We start from the raw sequence: 16,615 nt of genomic DNA on the forward strand, positions 1-16,615 counted from the left end.
TCACTAAAGTTGCAGGATACAAAATCAATATACAAAAATCACATCTACATGATTTTTGTATATCTATATACAAACAATATCAGAAAAAGATATTAAGACAATTATATCTACAATAGCATCAAAAAAATAAACTACTAGAAATAAATTTAACCAAGAAGATGAAAGACCTGCATGCTGAAAACTATAAAACATTGATGAAAGATATTCTGTACTCATGGAATATTATTAAAATGCCCATACTACTTAAGCAATCTATAGATCCGATATAATCCCAATCAAAATTTCCATGGCATTTTTCACAGAAACAGAACAAATAATCCTAAAATTTGTATGGAACCCCAAAAGAATACCAAAAGCCAAAATAATCTTAAGAAGAACAAAGCTGGAGGCATCACACTTTGTTTCAAACTATATTACAAAGCTGTAGTAATCAAACAGTATGGTACAAGCATAAAAACAGACACACCAATCAGTGGAACAAAATAGAGGCCACAAATAAACCCACACATACAAGGTCAACTAATCTTTGACAAAGATTATGGGGACAATGGAGGAAAGAACAGTCCCTTCAATAAATGGTGCTGGGTAAACTGAACAGCACATGCAAAAGAATGAAATTGGATCCCTACACAAAAATCAACTCAAAATGGAGTAAGAACTTTAACATTAAACCTGAAACCATAAAATTCCTAAAAGAAAACAAAGGGGGTAAGCCCCTTGACATCAATCTTAGTGATGATTTTTTGGATTTAACACCAAAAGCAAAGGCAACTAAAGCAAAAGTAAACAAGTGGGACTACATCAAACTAAAAAGCTTCGGCACAGCAAGGAAACCATAAACAACACAAAAGAGAAACCTATGGAATAGGAGAAAATATCTGCAAACCACCTATCCAATAATGAGTTAATATTTAAATATATAAGGAACTCCTATAATGTAATAGCAAAAAAAAAAAAGAAAGAAAAACATGAAAAACTGAAAACTGAGCAAAAGAACTAAATAGACGTTTTTCCAAAGAAGATATATAAATGGCTAACAGGTATATGAGCAGGTGCCCAATACACTAATCATCAAGGAAATATAAATCAAAACCACAATGAGACATCACACCTGTTAGGATGGCTGTTATCAAAGAGACAAGACATGCTGGTGAAGATGTGGCGAAAAGCAAACAGTTGCACACTGTTGATGAGAATGTAAACTAGTACAGCCTCTCTGGAAGACAGTATAGAAATTCCTCAAAAAATTAAAAATAGAACTACCATATGATTCAGTAGTCCCACTTCTGGGTATATATCCAAAGGAAGTAAATCATTATCTCGATGAGATATCTGTATTCCATGTTCACAGCATCATTATTCACAATTAACCAAGGTATGGAAACAACCGGAGTGTCTGTCAGATGAATAATGAAAATGTGATTTTTATATGTATATGTGTAGACACACACACACAGTGGAATAATTTTCAGCCAAAATAAGCTGAACTCAGGATTCAGAGAAAGGGAACCCTCTTACACTGTTGGTGGGAATGCAAACTGGTACAGCCACTGTGGAAATAGTATGGAAGTTCCTCAAAAAGTTAAAAATAGAGCTACCATAGGACCCAGCAATTGCACTACTAGTTATCTATCGAAAGGATACAAACATAGTGATTGGGGGCGCCTGGGTAGCGCAACTGTTAAGCATCTGCCTTCGGCTCAGGTCATGATCCCAGGGTCTGGGATCGAGCCCCACATCGGGCTCCCTGCTCAGCAGGAAGCCTGCTTCTCCCTCTCCCACTCCCCCTGCTTGTGTTCCCTCTCTCGCTGTGTCTCTGTCAAATAAATAAAATCTTAAAAAAAAAAAACATAGTGATTGGTGCACATGTACCCCTATGTTTATAGCAGCAATGTCCACAATAGGCAAAATACAGAAAGAGCCCAGATGTCCATCGACAGATGAATGGATAAAGAAGATGTGGTGGATAAAGAAGGTGGTGTACACACACACACACACACACACACACACACACACACACTGGAATATTACCCAGCCATCAAAAATAATGAAATCTTGCCATTTACAACAACATGGTTGGAACTAGAGGGTGTTATTCTAAATGAAATAAGTCAGGGAAAGACAAATACCATGTGATCTCACTCATATGTGGAATTTAAGAAACAAAACAGATGAACATAGGGGAAGGAAAGGAAAAATAAAATGAAAATTGAGAGGGAGGGAAACCATAAGAGACATTGAACTCTAGGAAATAAACTGAGGGTTGCTGGAGGAGAAGTGTGGGGGGGGGAGGGATAATTGGGTGATGGGCATTAAGGAGGGCACTTAAGGTAATGAGCATCAGGTGTTACATGCAACTGATGAATCACTAAATTCTACCTCTGAAACTAATTAAAAAAAAATACAATTAGGAAAAAAAAGTCAAACTCATAGAAACAAATCATAGAAAAGGGGCTTGAGGGTGGGGAAAATAGGGAGAGGTTGGAAAAAGGATACAAACTTTCAGTTACAAGCTGAATAAGGTCCGAGAATCTAATGTATAACATGGTGACTATAGTTGATAGCACTGTGGTATATATAATTAAAATTTGCTAAGAGAGTGGAACTTAAATGTTCTCACCAAAGGGGAAAAAATATGAATGTATGAGGTGATAGATATGTTAATTAACTCAGTAGGGGAATTCTTTTCACAGGGTGTATAAATATAAAATTATCATGTTGTGCACTTTAAATATCTTATTACAATTTTATCACAATTTTGTCAACTATATCTAAAAAAAACAAAACAAAAACAAAAAAATCGACATCCATGTAATTGAAGTCATCTAGATCCATAGGAAAAATTGGATTTGGTGAGGATCATACTTACTGAGAGATGATTTTCATTTCCTAAAGTGACATGCTATCACACTCAAGGCACCCTGGCCTTATTAAGCTTTATATTAGACCATCACTTGTTTAGAAATATCTTTATCTGCTTAGAATCATAAATAATATGCTGAGGATGCCAAACTTGCCCCCAAAACAAATATTTTGTGATTATTGCCATATACATCCTTTCTCCTGAGACAAAAAACAAATGAAAGGAGAAATTCTCAAGAAAAAAGGATCAATTGCAGTTCTCATTGTGATACAACCATTTTATGACACCAGGAAATATGAAGTTGACAAAGAGGCCAGAATATTAAAAGAATTACTTTACCACATAGAATTGGAAAATTAACCAGTTGTGCTTTGCTTTTTTCTAGTAAGTTCTAAGTTGCCTTTTAAGTGGGAGAAAAGTATGGTCCAAAGATGACTATGGTGACATCCCATTAGTTTTATTGTTTGATGCTGAAGATCTCAAGGACTCAGATTATAGCAGCTATTTGTTTTGTATGGTAGGCCAGATTTTGAACTCAGAATTCTCTGTCAATACAAGGAGTAACTAACCAGGTATTCTCAAACCAATTCACCAGTACCTTCTCTGGGAGCCCTCCTGAAGTCAAAACAAATATCAAACACTGACCTCAGAAACTTTCCTTCAAAGGAGCCACAATTTGATTTGACTCGTTTGTTGAGCAATTTATGTCCCAGGGCATTTTGTAAACAGTAGAGCACCTGTCAGCAATTAGTGGTATTTAGCATTCAGTGTGGTCAGATAGAGAGAGGAAGAGAGTCCTGCAAATACCACTGTCAACCAAAATTACCAGGCCTGTCCATACCTGCACCTTCCTGAGGAGCAACATCAAAAGCTTAACATTGTAGGGGACAGATGGGCATAGACTTCACTAAAATAATTGAGCCATCCTTTGAACAAACATGCAAATAACAATAATAAGTGTGATGGGGGGGTGTGAGGGTGGAGGGGACAGGAAGGGGAAACCAGTAACCAGATGTGCTGCCATATATTATCTAAATATTTGGTTTACAATGAAAATAATGAGTCTTGGGGACACCTGGCTGGTTCAGTCAAAAGAGCATATGACTCTTGATCTCAGGTCATGAGTTCGAGCCCCACACTGGGTGTAGAGATTACTTAAAAACTTAAAAAAAAATAATAATGAGCCATGGAAAAACCAAGAAACCATGAAAAACAGAAGGCAACAGAAACTGCCCACGAGAATGACCAGATTTAGATTTAACAAAAAAAGAGTTCAAAGTAGCCAATATAAATATGTTTTAGCAGAACTAAAGGAAAGCATGATTAAAGAAACAAAGGAAGGTATGATGAGAGTGTACGTCATACAGGGAATATCAATCAAGAGATAGAAGTTATTCTGAAAAAGAAACAAGTGGTAATTCTGGGATTGTATAATACTTAAAATTTTTAAAAATTCACTAGACTAGGGCTCCAAGTAAATTTGAACTGACAGAGGAAAGAATTAGCAAACTTGAAGATAGGTCCATGTAGACTATTCAAGCTGAAAAATGAGGGGAAAAATAAAAATAAACAGAGCTTCAGAGAAATATGAGATACCATTAAGCACAACAACATATGCATAATGGGACTACTGGAAGGACAGAAAAGAAAAAATATCCAAAGAATAATGGGTAAAAACTTTCCAAATTTTTTAAAAAACACTAGCCTATACATCTCAGTGAATTTGCGTAGGGAAACCTTAGATATCTACAAAAGGCACATATAATTAAAATGCTGAAAGCCAGAAATAGGGAGAAAATCTTGAAAGCAGCAAGAGAAAAATGACTCATCACTTACAAGGAAACCCCTCCCACACCCAAAAAGATTAACAGCTGACTTCTCAGCAGAAGCAATAGAGACCAGAATGCAGTGGAATAACATATTCAGAGTGCTCAAAGAAAAACCTACCAACCAAGAATCCTATATCTAGCAAAACTATTTTTCCAAAAATTAGGGCCAAATAAAAACTTTTCAAGATGAACAAACACTGAAGTCACTCAGTCTGAAAGCAAGTGATCCCACATGGTAATTCAAATCCACATGAAAAAACAACCAATAAAGGTAATTAGGGAATTATAAAAGACAATTAGAAATGTATATTTTGTTCCTCCTAAGTAATTTAAAAAGCAATTGTATAATAGATATATAATGCTTTGTTTGGCCTATTAACATATAGAAAGATGATATATGTATAATATATTTGCCAGTAAGAGCACAAAGGAGGTAGGTGGGAGCAAAACTGTATTGGGCTGAGTAAACTACTACAGATAATAAAGTAATAATTATGATAATATATTGTTGGATTTATAACATGAATAAATACAGTGTATATAATGATTATACCACAGTTTGGAGGGAAAAGAAATAGAGCTATATAAAAGTAATGTTTATTTTTATCACTGGAATTAAGTTTATGTAGATCTGAGGCTGATTTTCTTAAGTTAAGATGTATATGGTAAACCCTGGAACTTCTAAAAAAAAAGTCTCAAGAGAATATAGTAAAAAATCATTAAAGAAATTAAAAAGCTACACTAGAAAATACTCACTTATACAAAAGAAAGCAATGGAGAGGAATCTACAGCAATGGACAAATTCCTAGAAGACAAACTACTAAAACTCAATCAAGAAGAAATAGACAATTGACATAGATCTATAACAAGTGTAGAGATTGAACTAGTAATAAAAGAATCTACCTACAAAAAAAAGCCCGGATCTAGATGGCTTCACCACTGAGTTCTACCAAACCTTTAAAGAAGAATACCAATACTTCACAAAATCTTCCAAAAAATAGAAGAGAGTGAATACTTCCTAATTCATTTTATGAAGCCAGTATTATCCTTATACCAAACCCAAAAATGACAAGAAAACTACAGACTAATTTTTTTATGAGTATGAATGCAAAAATTCTCAACAAAATACAGCAAACTGAATCTAGCAACTTATAACAATAATTTTATACCCTGATCAAGCAGGATTTAACCCAAGAATGCAAAGTGGATTCAATATCTGAAAATCAATTACTGTAAATACATTGTATCAATAGAATAAAAAACAAATATCACAAGATCATCTCAATAGAAGCATATGACAAAATCCAGCACCCTTGCATGATAAAAATACTCAACAAATTAGGAATAAAAGGGAAGTGCCTCAACCTGATAAAGAGCATCTACTAAAAACCCACAGTTAACATCATGCTTACTGGGGTAAGAGAGGATGTTTTCCTGCTAAGATAAGGAATAAGAGAAGGATGCCTGCTCTCACCACTTTTTCAACATTGTACTAGAGGTTCTAGTCAAGGCAGTTAGGCAAGAAAAGAAATAAGATTGAAAAGAAAGAAGTCAACAGTCTCTATCTGCTGATGACATTGTTTTATATATACAAAACCCGAAGGAATTAATTTAAAAAACTGTTGCTACTGAGTTCAGTAAGATTGGAGGATACATATCAATATACAAAAATCAGTTTTATTTTTATAAACCTGCAGGGAACAACCTGAAAATTAAATTCAGAAAATAATTTAATTCATAATAGCATCAAAAAGAACAAAATACTTAGGAATTAGCTTAACAAAAGAAGTACAAACTTTAAAAACTACTATAAAACATCGTTGAAAGAAATTGAAGGTCAAACAAATGGAAAAATATCCCCTGTTCATGGATCAGAAGTGTTAATTATCATGATGGCAATATTCCCCTAAATGTAAGAGCTAAAACTATAATTAGATCAATTGAACCTCATCAGATTTAAAAACTTCCCTGCTTCACAGGACACCATTAAGAAAGTGAAGACAACCCACAGAATCGGGGAAATATTTGCAAATCATTTATCTGATAAAGGGCTTATATCCAAAATTTACAACTTGATAGAAGAAATCACCCAAATAAAAAATGGAGAAAGGATCTGAATAAACATTTCTCCAAAGAAGTTCTACAAATGGCCAATAAACACATGGAAAAATGCACAATATCATTAGTCTCTAGGGAAATGCAAATCAAACAACAAGATACTACTTCACACCCACTAAGATGACTAGAATCAAAAAGTTTGATAACAAACTTTTTTCCATAACAAATGTTTGCCAAGATGTAGAGAAATCAGAAGCCTCATACACTGCTGGTGTAAATATAAGATGGTGCAGCCATATTGGAAAACAGTATGGCAGTTCCTCAAAAAGTTAAATATAGAGTTACCATATGTCTGCACAGTTCCACTCCTAGGTATATACCCAAGATAAATGAAAACATTTTGCCCAAACAAAAACTTATACACAAATGTTTATAACAGAATTATCCACAATAGCCAAAAGATTGAAACAACACAAATGATTATCAACTGATGAATGGATAAACAGAATGTAGTACATTCATACAGTGGAATATTATTCAGCAAAAAGGTATGAAGTACTGATATATACCACAACTTGGATGAACCTGGAAAACATTACCCTAAGGGAAAGAAGGCAGCCACAAAAATCCATACATTATATGATTCCATTCATATGAAAGTCCCGAAGAGGAAAATCTATAGAGACAGAAGGTAGATTCGTGATTGCTTGGTGAGGGATGGGGTGGGATGGGGAGGATGATAGCTAAAGGGTATAAAGTTTCTTTCTGAAGTGATGAAAATGTTCTAAAGTTGGCCATGATGATGGTTGTACATAATAATATACTAAAAACCACTGAACTGGACATTTTAAGTGGGTGAATTGTATGGTATATGAATTATATTTCAATTAGGCTATTTTTTAAAGATTTTATTTAATTATTTGGGAGAGAGTGAATGAGAAAGAGAGCATGGGCGGGGAGTGTGCAGAAGGAGAGGGAGGGGGAGAAACAGACTCCCCACTGAGCAGGGAGACCAACATGGGGCTCAATCCCAAGACTCTGGGATCGTGACCTGAGCCAAAGGTAGACACTTAACCAACTAAGCCATTCAGGCGCCCCTCAGTTAAGCTATTTAAAAAAAAAAAAAAAAAAAAAGAACAAGGGAGATCTTTTGTACTATTCTGCATTAATGTCCAAAATATTTTGTTAAACAAGATGCAATAAAAAAAAGAATTATTTCAACATCCTATATGTGATGGTAGTTGAATCTCTAAGTGAGTTAAAATTCATAGAACTATGTGACAAAAGAGAAAAAGATAATTTTATTGTATGATAATATAAAAAGACTACATCTTAGAAAAAATAATAGGAATTGAAAGAGAAGAGGGACTGTCACCAGAATTGGTCACCCTCGTAGTGAACATCAGGGAAGTCGTCAAGAAGAAAGTCATACTTTAGAGTACGTTGAAGGATGGTTTGCCTCTAGACAGATATTTAAGGAGAGGTTTGATGAAAGGAAAATCATTTCAGGCAATGTTAACAATGAGCAAAAGTACAGGGTAGAGAATTTCTGACTATCTGGGGAAGCATTAATTATTCAGTTCTGCTCAAAGAAAAGCTCTCTACAAAAAAGAGAATAGATCAAATTGTGGGTCTCCTTGTATGTCAGGTTAAGAATTAAGGGGCACCTGGGTGGCTCAGTCGGTCAAGCGTCTGCCTTCGGCCCAGATTATGATCTCAGGGTCCTGGGATTGAGCCCCCTGTCGGGCTCCCTGCTCAGCGGGGAGTCTGCTTCTCCCTCTCCCTCTGTCCCTCTCCCACCCCGCTTGTGTATTTGCTCTCTCTCTGAAATAAAATAAAATCTTTTTTAAAACAAGAACTAAATATTATACAATCAGTGATGAGCCATGAAAGGAATCTGATCAGAACTCTGCCTTAAGGGTATTATTCTATAAAAATTAGTAGTAAGTAGGAGTCCAGTTAGATGACTATTCTAGTGGTTCAGTCAAGTGAGAATGAAGAACTAACACAGGAGGTGGCAAGTTGTGAGAGAAGGGAACAGATGGGGTTGACACTGTGGCGCATGTGGCAGCTGGCTGGGGAGTAAGAGAAAAGTCCAAAACCTGACTGTTAGGTTATGAGCCTAGGTGACTGGGATGATAGCACTATCGTGAAAAGGAAGCAAAAGCAGAGAAGTTGAGGAGTTGAGTTTGAGGAACTAGGAGACCTCTAAATAAGAGATTTAGTGGCAGTTAAAGAGAGGAGCCACATAGCATCGCAGAAAAAGAACATGGCCCATTTCTTCAACTATAAGAGATTTGGATTCCAAAGGCAGTATGTTACAGTGATTGAGAGCAAAGATTTTAGAACCCAACTTGCCTGGGCTCAGCTACTCATTAGCCTTTTAATCTTGGACATGTTATTTATGCCCCCTGGGCCTCGGATTCTGTAAAATGGGGATAATAATTGTATACCTACCTAATATGACTGCTGTGGGGAATATGTGTACAGACAGGTGTCTTAGAACAATGCTTGGGACAAAGAAAGCTTATTGTTATATAGATGGAAGTCCTTTTTGATCTGATGATCCATTGTTGCTATATGGTCAATTTCTATGACACTGTTGTTCCATCCTTGGAGGTCAGGGCCAGAGATACAGGTTAAGCATTCCTTTTCTAAAGTAATATTGAACAGTGGTATGAGATACCAAAGGAGACAATAGAAAGGACAGATGAATGGCAAGGACAGAGTGATGGGGAGCATTATGTTTGGGGGGGGGGGACAGTAGGCAGTGAAGGAACATTCGGAGAAAGAGAAAGCCAAGTGGAGTAGAAAAGACAACTTAAGGGAAGATCATCTTTTAGAGTGGAGGCCACTTGAGTGAAGAATTATGGGACATATCTGATGGACAGGGAAAAACTGAAGATGAAAGCAAAGGAAACTCATAGATGGAGCAAGTTCTGTGAAAATTCAAGAGGAAGGAAGATAATTTCTTCCTTTGAATTGGGATAAAAGATAGGAAGGATATATGGCAATGCAATTGAGCTGGGGCAGTTGGAAGGCAAGGAGGCTCATGGTGGAGGATCTCCTTTTTACATTAAATAAGAAACAAGGTCATCTGGAAAGAGAGAGGAAGGTAGGGAATAAAATTGAAGAATGTTTCTAAGCAGCTTTAAATATTTTCTCTAATGCTGTCCTTTGTATGAATGAAAAACAAGTGATCCATGTCAGTTATAATAGGTAGTATTTACTGAGCCTTTAATATCTGCTTGGTATCATGGTAAGAGCTTATTTCAAATTTACAACTTAATAGGCAAATAGCATTACTAGTATTATCCACATATTACAGAGGGTAATGCAGGACAGAGAGAAAGGATTAGAAATTGCTCAAAGTTACCCAGCTAATAAGAGGTGGGACCAAGACAAGTCGACCTGAGTTCTTAACAATCATGCTTTTTGAGGTTTTACTTTCAAATTTCATTAAAGCAGTGAAACACTGGTTCAAGAATATGCATGCATTAATGGGACAGAACACAAAATATAGAAAAATAGTTCATGTATACAGTGGAACATTTCATAAAGTCACCATTCCAAATAAGTAGGGAAAGGATGGCTTGATTGATAAATTCATTGTGCGATTAACTATTTTTAATTTTTTTAATTAATTTTGACCCTGTATTTTAAAATATGTATAACAGAAATCAGAACAGTAGTTGTCAGTGGGAGAGTAGAGATTAAATTAGGGGCACAAGAGAACTTTCTGGGATAATAGGAATGTTCTATAATTTGATTATAATTAGAGTGGTTACATAGGTCCTTTTTGGGGGGTTAAAACTCATTGAATTGTACATTTAAAATCTGTACATTGAACTGTATGTAGGTTTTATCTCAATTTAAAAAAAAGGGAAATCCATATGTAGATCTCCAAGACATCGTTAAATGAAAAAAGCAAGGTATAGAATGAGACTGATGATGTGATACCATTTGTATTAGAGAAAAAAGAAATAATTGCCACTGAACAAAATTATTTCTGTGGATCCACACTCATCTATGTAAAGGTCTCATGAGTCTTGGGTCTAACCGCCCTACTCCACCAAGAGCTTCTTCCTCTAGTGTCAATCTTCTATCTTGCAGTTTCTTGAATGCAAAGAAAAGACAGATGTTTATGTTCTAACATTAGTTAAGAGTAAATCTCTCCACTGTTTATAATACTCATTGGTATAACATTCTCTGATGAAGAAAGATGCTCTATCAGCAAATCCTAACTAAAAAACATGACTTGTTTGTAAGTATATTTTGAAAAGCAGCCTAGTGTGATGCAACCGGCGTTGAACTAGAAGTTGTCAGGTGATCAAGTTCTTGTTCTGACTCCGCCACTGATCACATGGCTATTTTGGACCTAGCCATTTAATATTTCTGGGCTTCAATTTCCTTGTTGGTTAAATAAATGAGTAGATGGATGACTGAGGGTCCTCCCAGGCCTAAGATTCCATAAACCCATTTCATTCACATGGACTTTATATGAAATAGGTCACTTGACCTACAAGAGACATGTGGAAAGTAAGGTTTTCTTTGCTTTTATAATTTGGAACAGGTGACAACCAAAGCCAAGCAACTGAAGGATTCAGTTACCTGCTCCCCCGGTGAGTTATCACCCACTTCATCCCACTAATCTAAAGTGATTTCCTCAAAATAAATCCCTTTTTATAATAACTATTTCAAATACAGTGCTTTAGTAGTTTTGGCCAATGAGCTCTACTGGTCATATCTCTAAAAGGGGTTGAATCACAGGTACCAACAAAACAGTCCAGCACCCCCACACACACACACACAGTGGGTGCTAAGATGGAGTTAATAAGTTTAAAAAACTGTAAAAGCCTTGCTAGTATCGACTGGAGGGGGCACACAGGGAAAGCCACTCTGCACACCCCACAAATGCACTGTGCACTTTCCCCACACTGTCCACCTTGTCACCACCATGCACACAGCACAGTCTTTCAGAATAGACAGGCAGCTTTCCCAAGAATCTATGTTTCTTAAAATATGTTTCCTCCAGACTAACTGGAATTTTGCTAGAATCTCTGTACTGTTTGCTTGGAACCAGGAAGAAAATACTTCCCAACACCTTCCAACTTAACTTAAATACAGGTCCCAAAGAGAGCAATGCAGGTGAGCAAACCCAGAAAGTCATCCCCAGGGCTCTGCAAGCTTCAGGAAAGAGGGCATTTCCAGATTCCTTTTCCACTGACACAGTTATTTGTCAGCACAGAGGCTGAAATAGGCAATGAGAAGCTGTGTGAAAGAAGCCTGCCTCCAAGATACTCTCTAAAAACTGTATTCTTTTTTTTTTTTTAAAGATTTTATTTATTTATTCATGAGAGACAGAGAGAGAGAGGCAGAGAGAGAAGCAGGCTCCCAAGGAGCAGGGAGCCCGATGTGGGACTCGATATCAGGACCCTGGGATCATGACCTGAGCCGAAGGCAGATGCTTAACCAACTGAGCCACCCAGGCGCCCTAAAAACTGTATTCTTTTTTTTTTTTTAAAGATTTTATTTATTTATTTATTCATGAAAGACAGAGAGAGGCAGAGGGAGAAGCAGGCTCCCAAGGAGCAGGGAGCCTGATCCGGGACTCAATCCCAGGACCCTGAGATCATGACCTGAGCCGAAGGCAGACGCTTAACATCTGAGCCACCCAGGCACCCTAAAAACTGTATTCTTGAAAAGGCGGTGTGGTGTAGACTGTTGCACAGATACGGATCTTGGTAGAGAATCGGTGGAGGGGGTAAAAAGTGTGAACAGATTAAGAACTGTGTAGTTGAACATTCAGGGCTATCTCTGAAATGGCCCTCATGCCTGGGAGACAGAGTCTGTTTGTCCTTTACTGTCCAACATGGCGGCACGGCGGCACCAGGAGCAGCTTTGAGCGGAGAGCGGGTCCCACAGAGTTGGTGGCTCACCTGCAGATGGTGAGCATAGCACAAGGTTTGACAGATTCACTTTAGCTTTGCTAATGGAATTAATAACAATTCTGGATGGTAAAGAACATCCTTCCTTACCGAAAAAGTGGCAGGTTATTCCTTCTCAAAGAGCTCTTTGCATTCTTTGGTCACAACCTGACTCTGTTTATAAACCAATGTCCCTCAAAGTGTTGGCAAGGACAGAAACTTGGAATCAGGCAGAACTAGGTTCAAATTCCACCTCTGCTGCTTTCTGAGCCTGATTTTTGTCATCTGTAGAATTAGGACAATGATACCTATCTTTCTGGGACACTGTGAAAATTAAGTAAAATAATATACACAGAAGGCCTTCCCACATTGTCTGCTGTATTGGGGGCAATGTTGTTACTCTTGTCACCTGACCTGACCCTGCCCTTCCGTCTGTGTGATGTGTCCTTCCTCACAGGAATGGTCAGACTCTCTGAACTCAGGTCTACAGCTCAGAATTCCAGGCCCACCAAGGCCACCACGGCCTTGCCAGATGACATCATCACCCAACGAGACGATGCAAAGCAGGCTGAGGGGGAGGAGGACAAGGAGGACGAGCAGGAGGAGGACGACGATGAGCCGGAGGCAGTGGTCCTGGAAAGCCGGCCACGGAGGCGAAGGCCAGCCAGGCCGCCTGAGGCCACAGCAAAGGTGGAGCCAGAGGAGAAGGTCAGAGGAAAGAGGCAGAAGGACTTTGATATATCAGAACAAAAGGAATCCAGCGATGAGGAGAGCCAGAAGAAAGACAGAACTCGTGCTGCTGAGGAGCCATGGACTCAGAGTCAACAGAAACTTCTGGAATTAGCATTACAGCAGTACCCAAAGGGATCCTCTGACCGCTGGGACAAAATAGCCAAATGTGTCCCGTCTAAGAGTAAGGTGGGTGAGGCGGGGAAAGAAAAAGGCCTCTGCACTGGTTTTAGGACACCACTGAAGTAGCTACGGCCAGCTCCCCCAATTCTTCACCTTATTCCTACCCTTCTGTCCCCAGCTGCCCACGCGATCTCATTTACCAGTGGTCTTCCCGTGTAGTTCTCCTGACAGCATGCTGAATCTGTCCCCGGATTGATTAGTTGTGTATCAATGAGGTCAGGAGTCTAAGGTAACCATTCTATAGACCAGTTGGTTTTTCTCAGGGAAAACTCCATGTTGAGAACCTAAATTTCACCCACAAGTCTGTCAACCTTCTGGAGCATTCGCCCCAGTCTGGCAGTTTGAAAGCAGCCCGGGATGGCTGGGCCGCACCCACACCCAGAGTGGGAGCGGCTCTGCAAGCTGGCAGGCCCTCCCTTGCAGATAGAGGCTCCCTGAAACCAGAGTCAGCAGGATGTGTCCCTCTCTCTCTGTAACAGCCTTCACCTGACAGCATGTGTGGTAGGTGACCATGTTGTCGTGGCCGTCGGGCCTGCAGGCATGTCCCTCCAGACTCTGCAGCCGCCCTGGGCTCGCATGAGACTCCGGAGGCGGGGGTGGGGGTCCAAGCAAGGACGGCATTTAGGATTCGGCGCACCCTGGAGCCTTGACTGTTTCTACTTAACTCTTTTCCCTGTTTACAGCTGTTAGCATCTGCTTAAATACGCCGGCAGTTAGTTCTCAAACAAAACCTCCGACAGGCGGGCAGATGGGGTGCCCCTGGGAAAGCCAGCCCCTCGCCCCAGTCCTTGCCTACTGTCTGCCAGTTCGGGGTTGTGGAACTCGCGGTATGGGCCTTCCCACTCGGGCCTTTCTTGAAACACAGGGTCTCCTGGGTTTCTTTCCTTGTCGCTCTCCTCTCAGTCTGAGGCACCAGGAATGCTGAGAAATCAAAAGAACGAGTCTCCTCTGCCTTCTGTGCCTATATCACTCAGTAGCCTCTGGGCACATTGATGTTCATTTACATTCTTATTTTTTTTTTAATTGAAATTCTATGTTGGAAAATCTAGCTCGTGGCCATGAATGTCCCCGTGTGTACAGGTCTAGTTATCTATCACCTACTTGAAAATGATGAAGTTGAGAATTCCCGGGGAGAAAAATAAACCATTAGCAGTTGATCTATTTGAGAAACACAGATTCTCCCAGCCTCTCCAACTGGTTTGCCAGAAGTAATTATTTTCCCTGAATTTCTCTAGCATCTGTCAGGACACAGGCATCTACATGTGTGATGAATTGACATTGGCTTAAAATGAAGGAGCTGGAACTGGATTCCTAAGGATAGAACATTCAGAAACTCATTGCCTCAGGGTTTGGAAACCCTCCTGTTTGAACCAGAAATAAGCAGCACTTTTATTGTCCTGCAAGGTTTCCCTTTAAGCCTTGACAGTAGAACCAGTTCCAGGAGAGGTAGCCTGCTGGCTCGCCTGCTACGGAGTGACTCCCCGTAAGTGGCCTGCAAGTCGCTGGGAATTCTGGGCCTGAAGGAGGAGCCTTTGCCTGAGGCACATGCCAGGTCGGGCTCACTGCTGCCCAGAGCCCGGTTGTGCTGTCCTCCGGGAAATGTTGGGGCTGCATTGGTGTCATGCACTCGGCTGCACCCCTGGGCAGCATAGCTAGAAGAAGAGGCTGAGATTTTCAAAGACCTTACACAAGTAGTCTTTGGGGAGCCAGAAAAAGCACTTAGGAGAAGAAACTCTCATACCACTCCTAAGCTAGAATCCTAGGAAGAGAATGCACATCCATGTTCTGTCCATGGCTGATCGAAGCATCTGCCATGGGGCAGAAATCATTTCACCTTAGACCTCAAGTTAGTGAAGGCTTCCAGTGCCACTGAGGTGAGTTTATTTTGAACAGAAACAGAAATGGATTCTGGAAAGTACCTTGTGACGAACACGAGAGTAATAGGCCCCTCCCCAGCATCACCCCAGCTCTGCGTTGGTCCTCAGTCCCCACCCCAAGCTGCCTGTAGCTGTCACCCCTTGGGGTGAGGATTCAGGACGAACGCAGAGCTGGGCAGCTGGGATCTGAAGCTGGTAGTTCTGCGGCGACAGGCCAGAGGATGTGGGGGGGCCGGGACAAGCAGGAGGGAGAGTCTGGCACACTCCAACGAGGCCACCACAGGAAGGTCCCAGCAGCCCCTTAAGGAGAAGCAAACCCAAATGAGAATGATAATCGTGAATGCCTGGCCTCAAGTTTTTTGGCTCCTCTAGAGGATGGGGCCGTGTGATGATATAGTGAAATGTTAAAAATGATCATTATCGTTAGCAAGTTGAAAGTCCTAATCATGGTAACAATGGTGCGCCTCACACACAGCGGCCCTCGGCCCCTCAGCCCAGCGATTCACACTCCACCTTGCCGCAGGGCTTTTGCCGGCCTTCTGCGGCGCCCGTGCGGCCCGGTCTGCCGGTGAGCGGCCAGACCGAGCGTGCCACGGGGCCAGCAGACACGGGGCGCGGGCAGCAGGCAGGCCACAGCGGGCTCAGCCCACGACGCTCACTGACTTGTGGAAATAACCGTCTCATCTCTCTTTTTCTCTTCCTATAGGAAGACTGTATCGCTAGATACAAGTTGCTGGTTGAACTGGTCCAAAAGAAAAAACAAGCCAAAAGCTGAATATTCTGGAAGATGATGTTCACCTTCATTTTCCAAAATGATTATTTTAAAAGTCTTATGCAGAAATTTGCATTTTGTACCTCAGTATTTCTATACGTCATGTGCCTTAGTAAAAAAAAAAAAAAAAAAAAAAATTAAAAATTTTTTAAAATGTTGTGCTCTATTGTTTAAAACAAAGACTGTATTAAAGGAGAAAAAGGATCTGGGTATTTTACAGATTATTTTCTTTCTCATCAGTGCAAAGCTTACTTTCCTGCAAACCAACTCAGTAGTGCTAACAATCAGCTAATACAGGATTTTGAAGGAACACAGAAGTGAACTAACATGTAAGAATTAAACTTAATGTGTGTCTTTGACCGAAGAGCTCACGGCTT

At 39.8% G+C, this 16,615-nt stretch overlaps 1 protein-coding gene across 2 annotated transcripts in view; it reads left to right on the forward strand.

Moving 5' to 3' along the window:
- Nucleotides 1-16,414, forward strand: part of DNAJC1 (DnaJ heat shock protein family (Hsp40) member C1) — a 226,520-nt gene extending 210,106 nt beyond the window's left edge. For both annotated transcript variants that reach the window (XM_035021500.1, XM_035021501.1), the window contains 3 exons: nt 11,324-11,372; nt 13,135-13,595; nt 16,173-16,414. In XM_035021500.1, coding sequence (XP_034877391.1) covers nt 11,324-11,372; nt 13,135-13,595; nt 16,173-16,241 — 579 coding nt within the window. In that variant the 3' untranslated portion in view covers nt 16,242-16,414. The remainder of the gene's footprint in view (nt 1-11,323; nt 11,373-13,134; nt 13,596-16,172) is intronic.
- Nucleotides 16,415-16,615: the final 201 nt, after the last annotated feature.

Source organism: Mirounga leonina, unplaced genomic scaffold, assembly GCF_011800145.1.
Source record: "Mirounga leonina isolate KUSES-001 unplaced genomic scaffold, KU_Mleo_1.0 Mir_175, whole genome shotgun sequence".
Taxonomy (NCBI): domain Eukaryota; kingdom Metazoa; phylum Chordata; class Mammalia; order Carnivora; family Phocidae; genus Mirounga; species Mirounga leonina.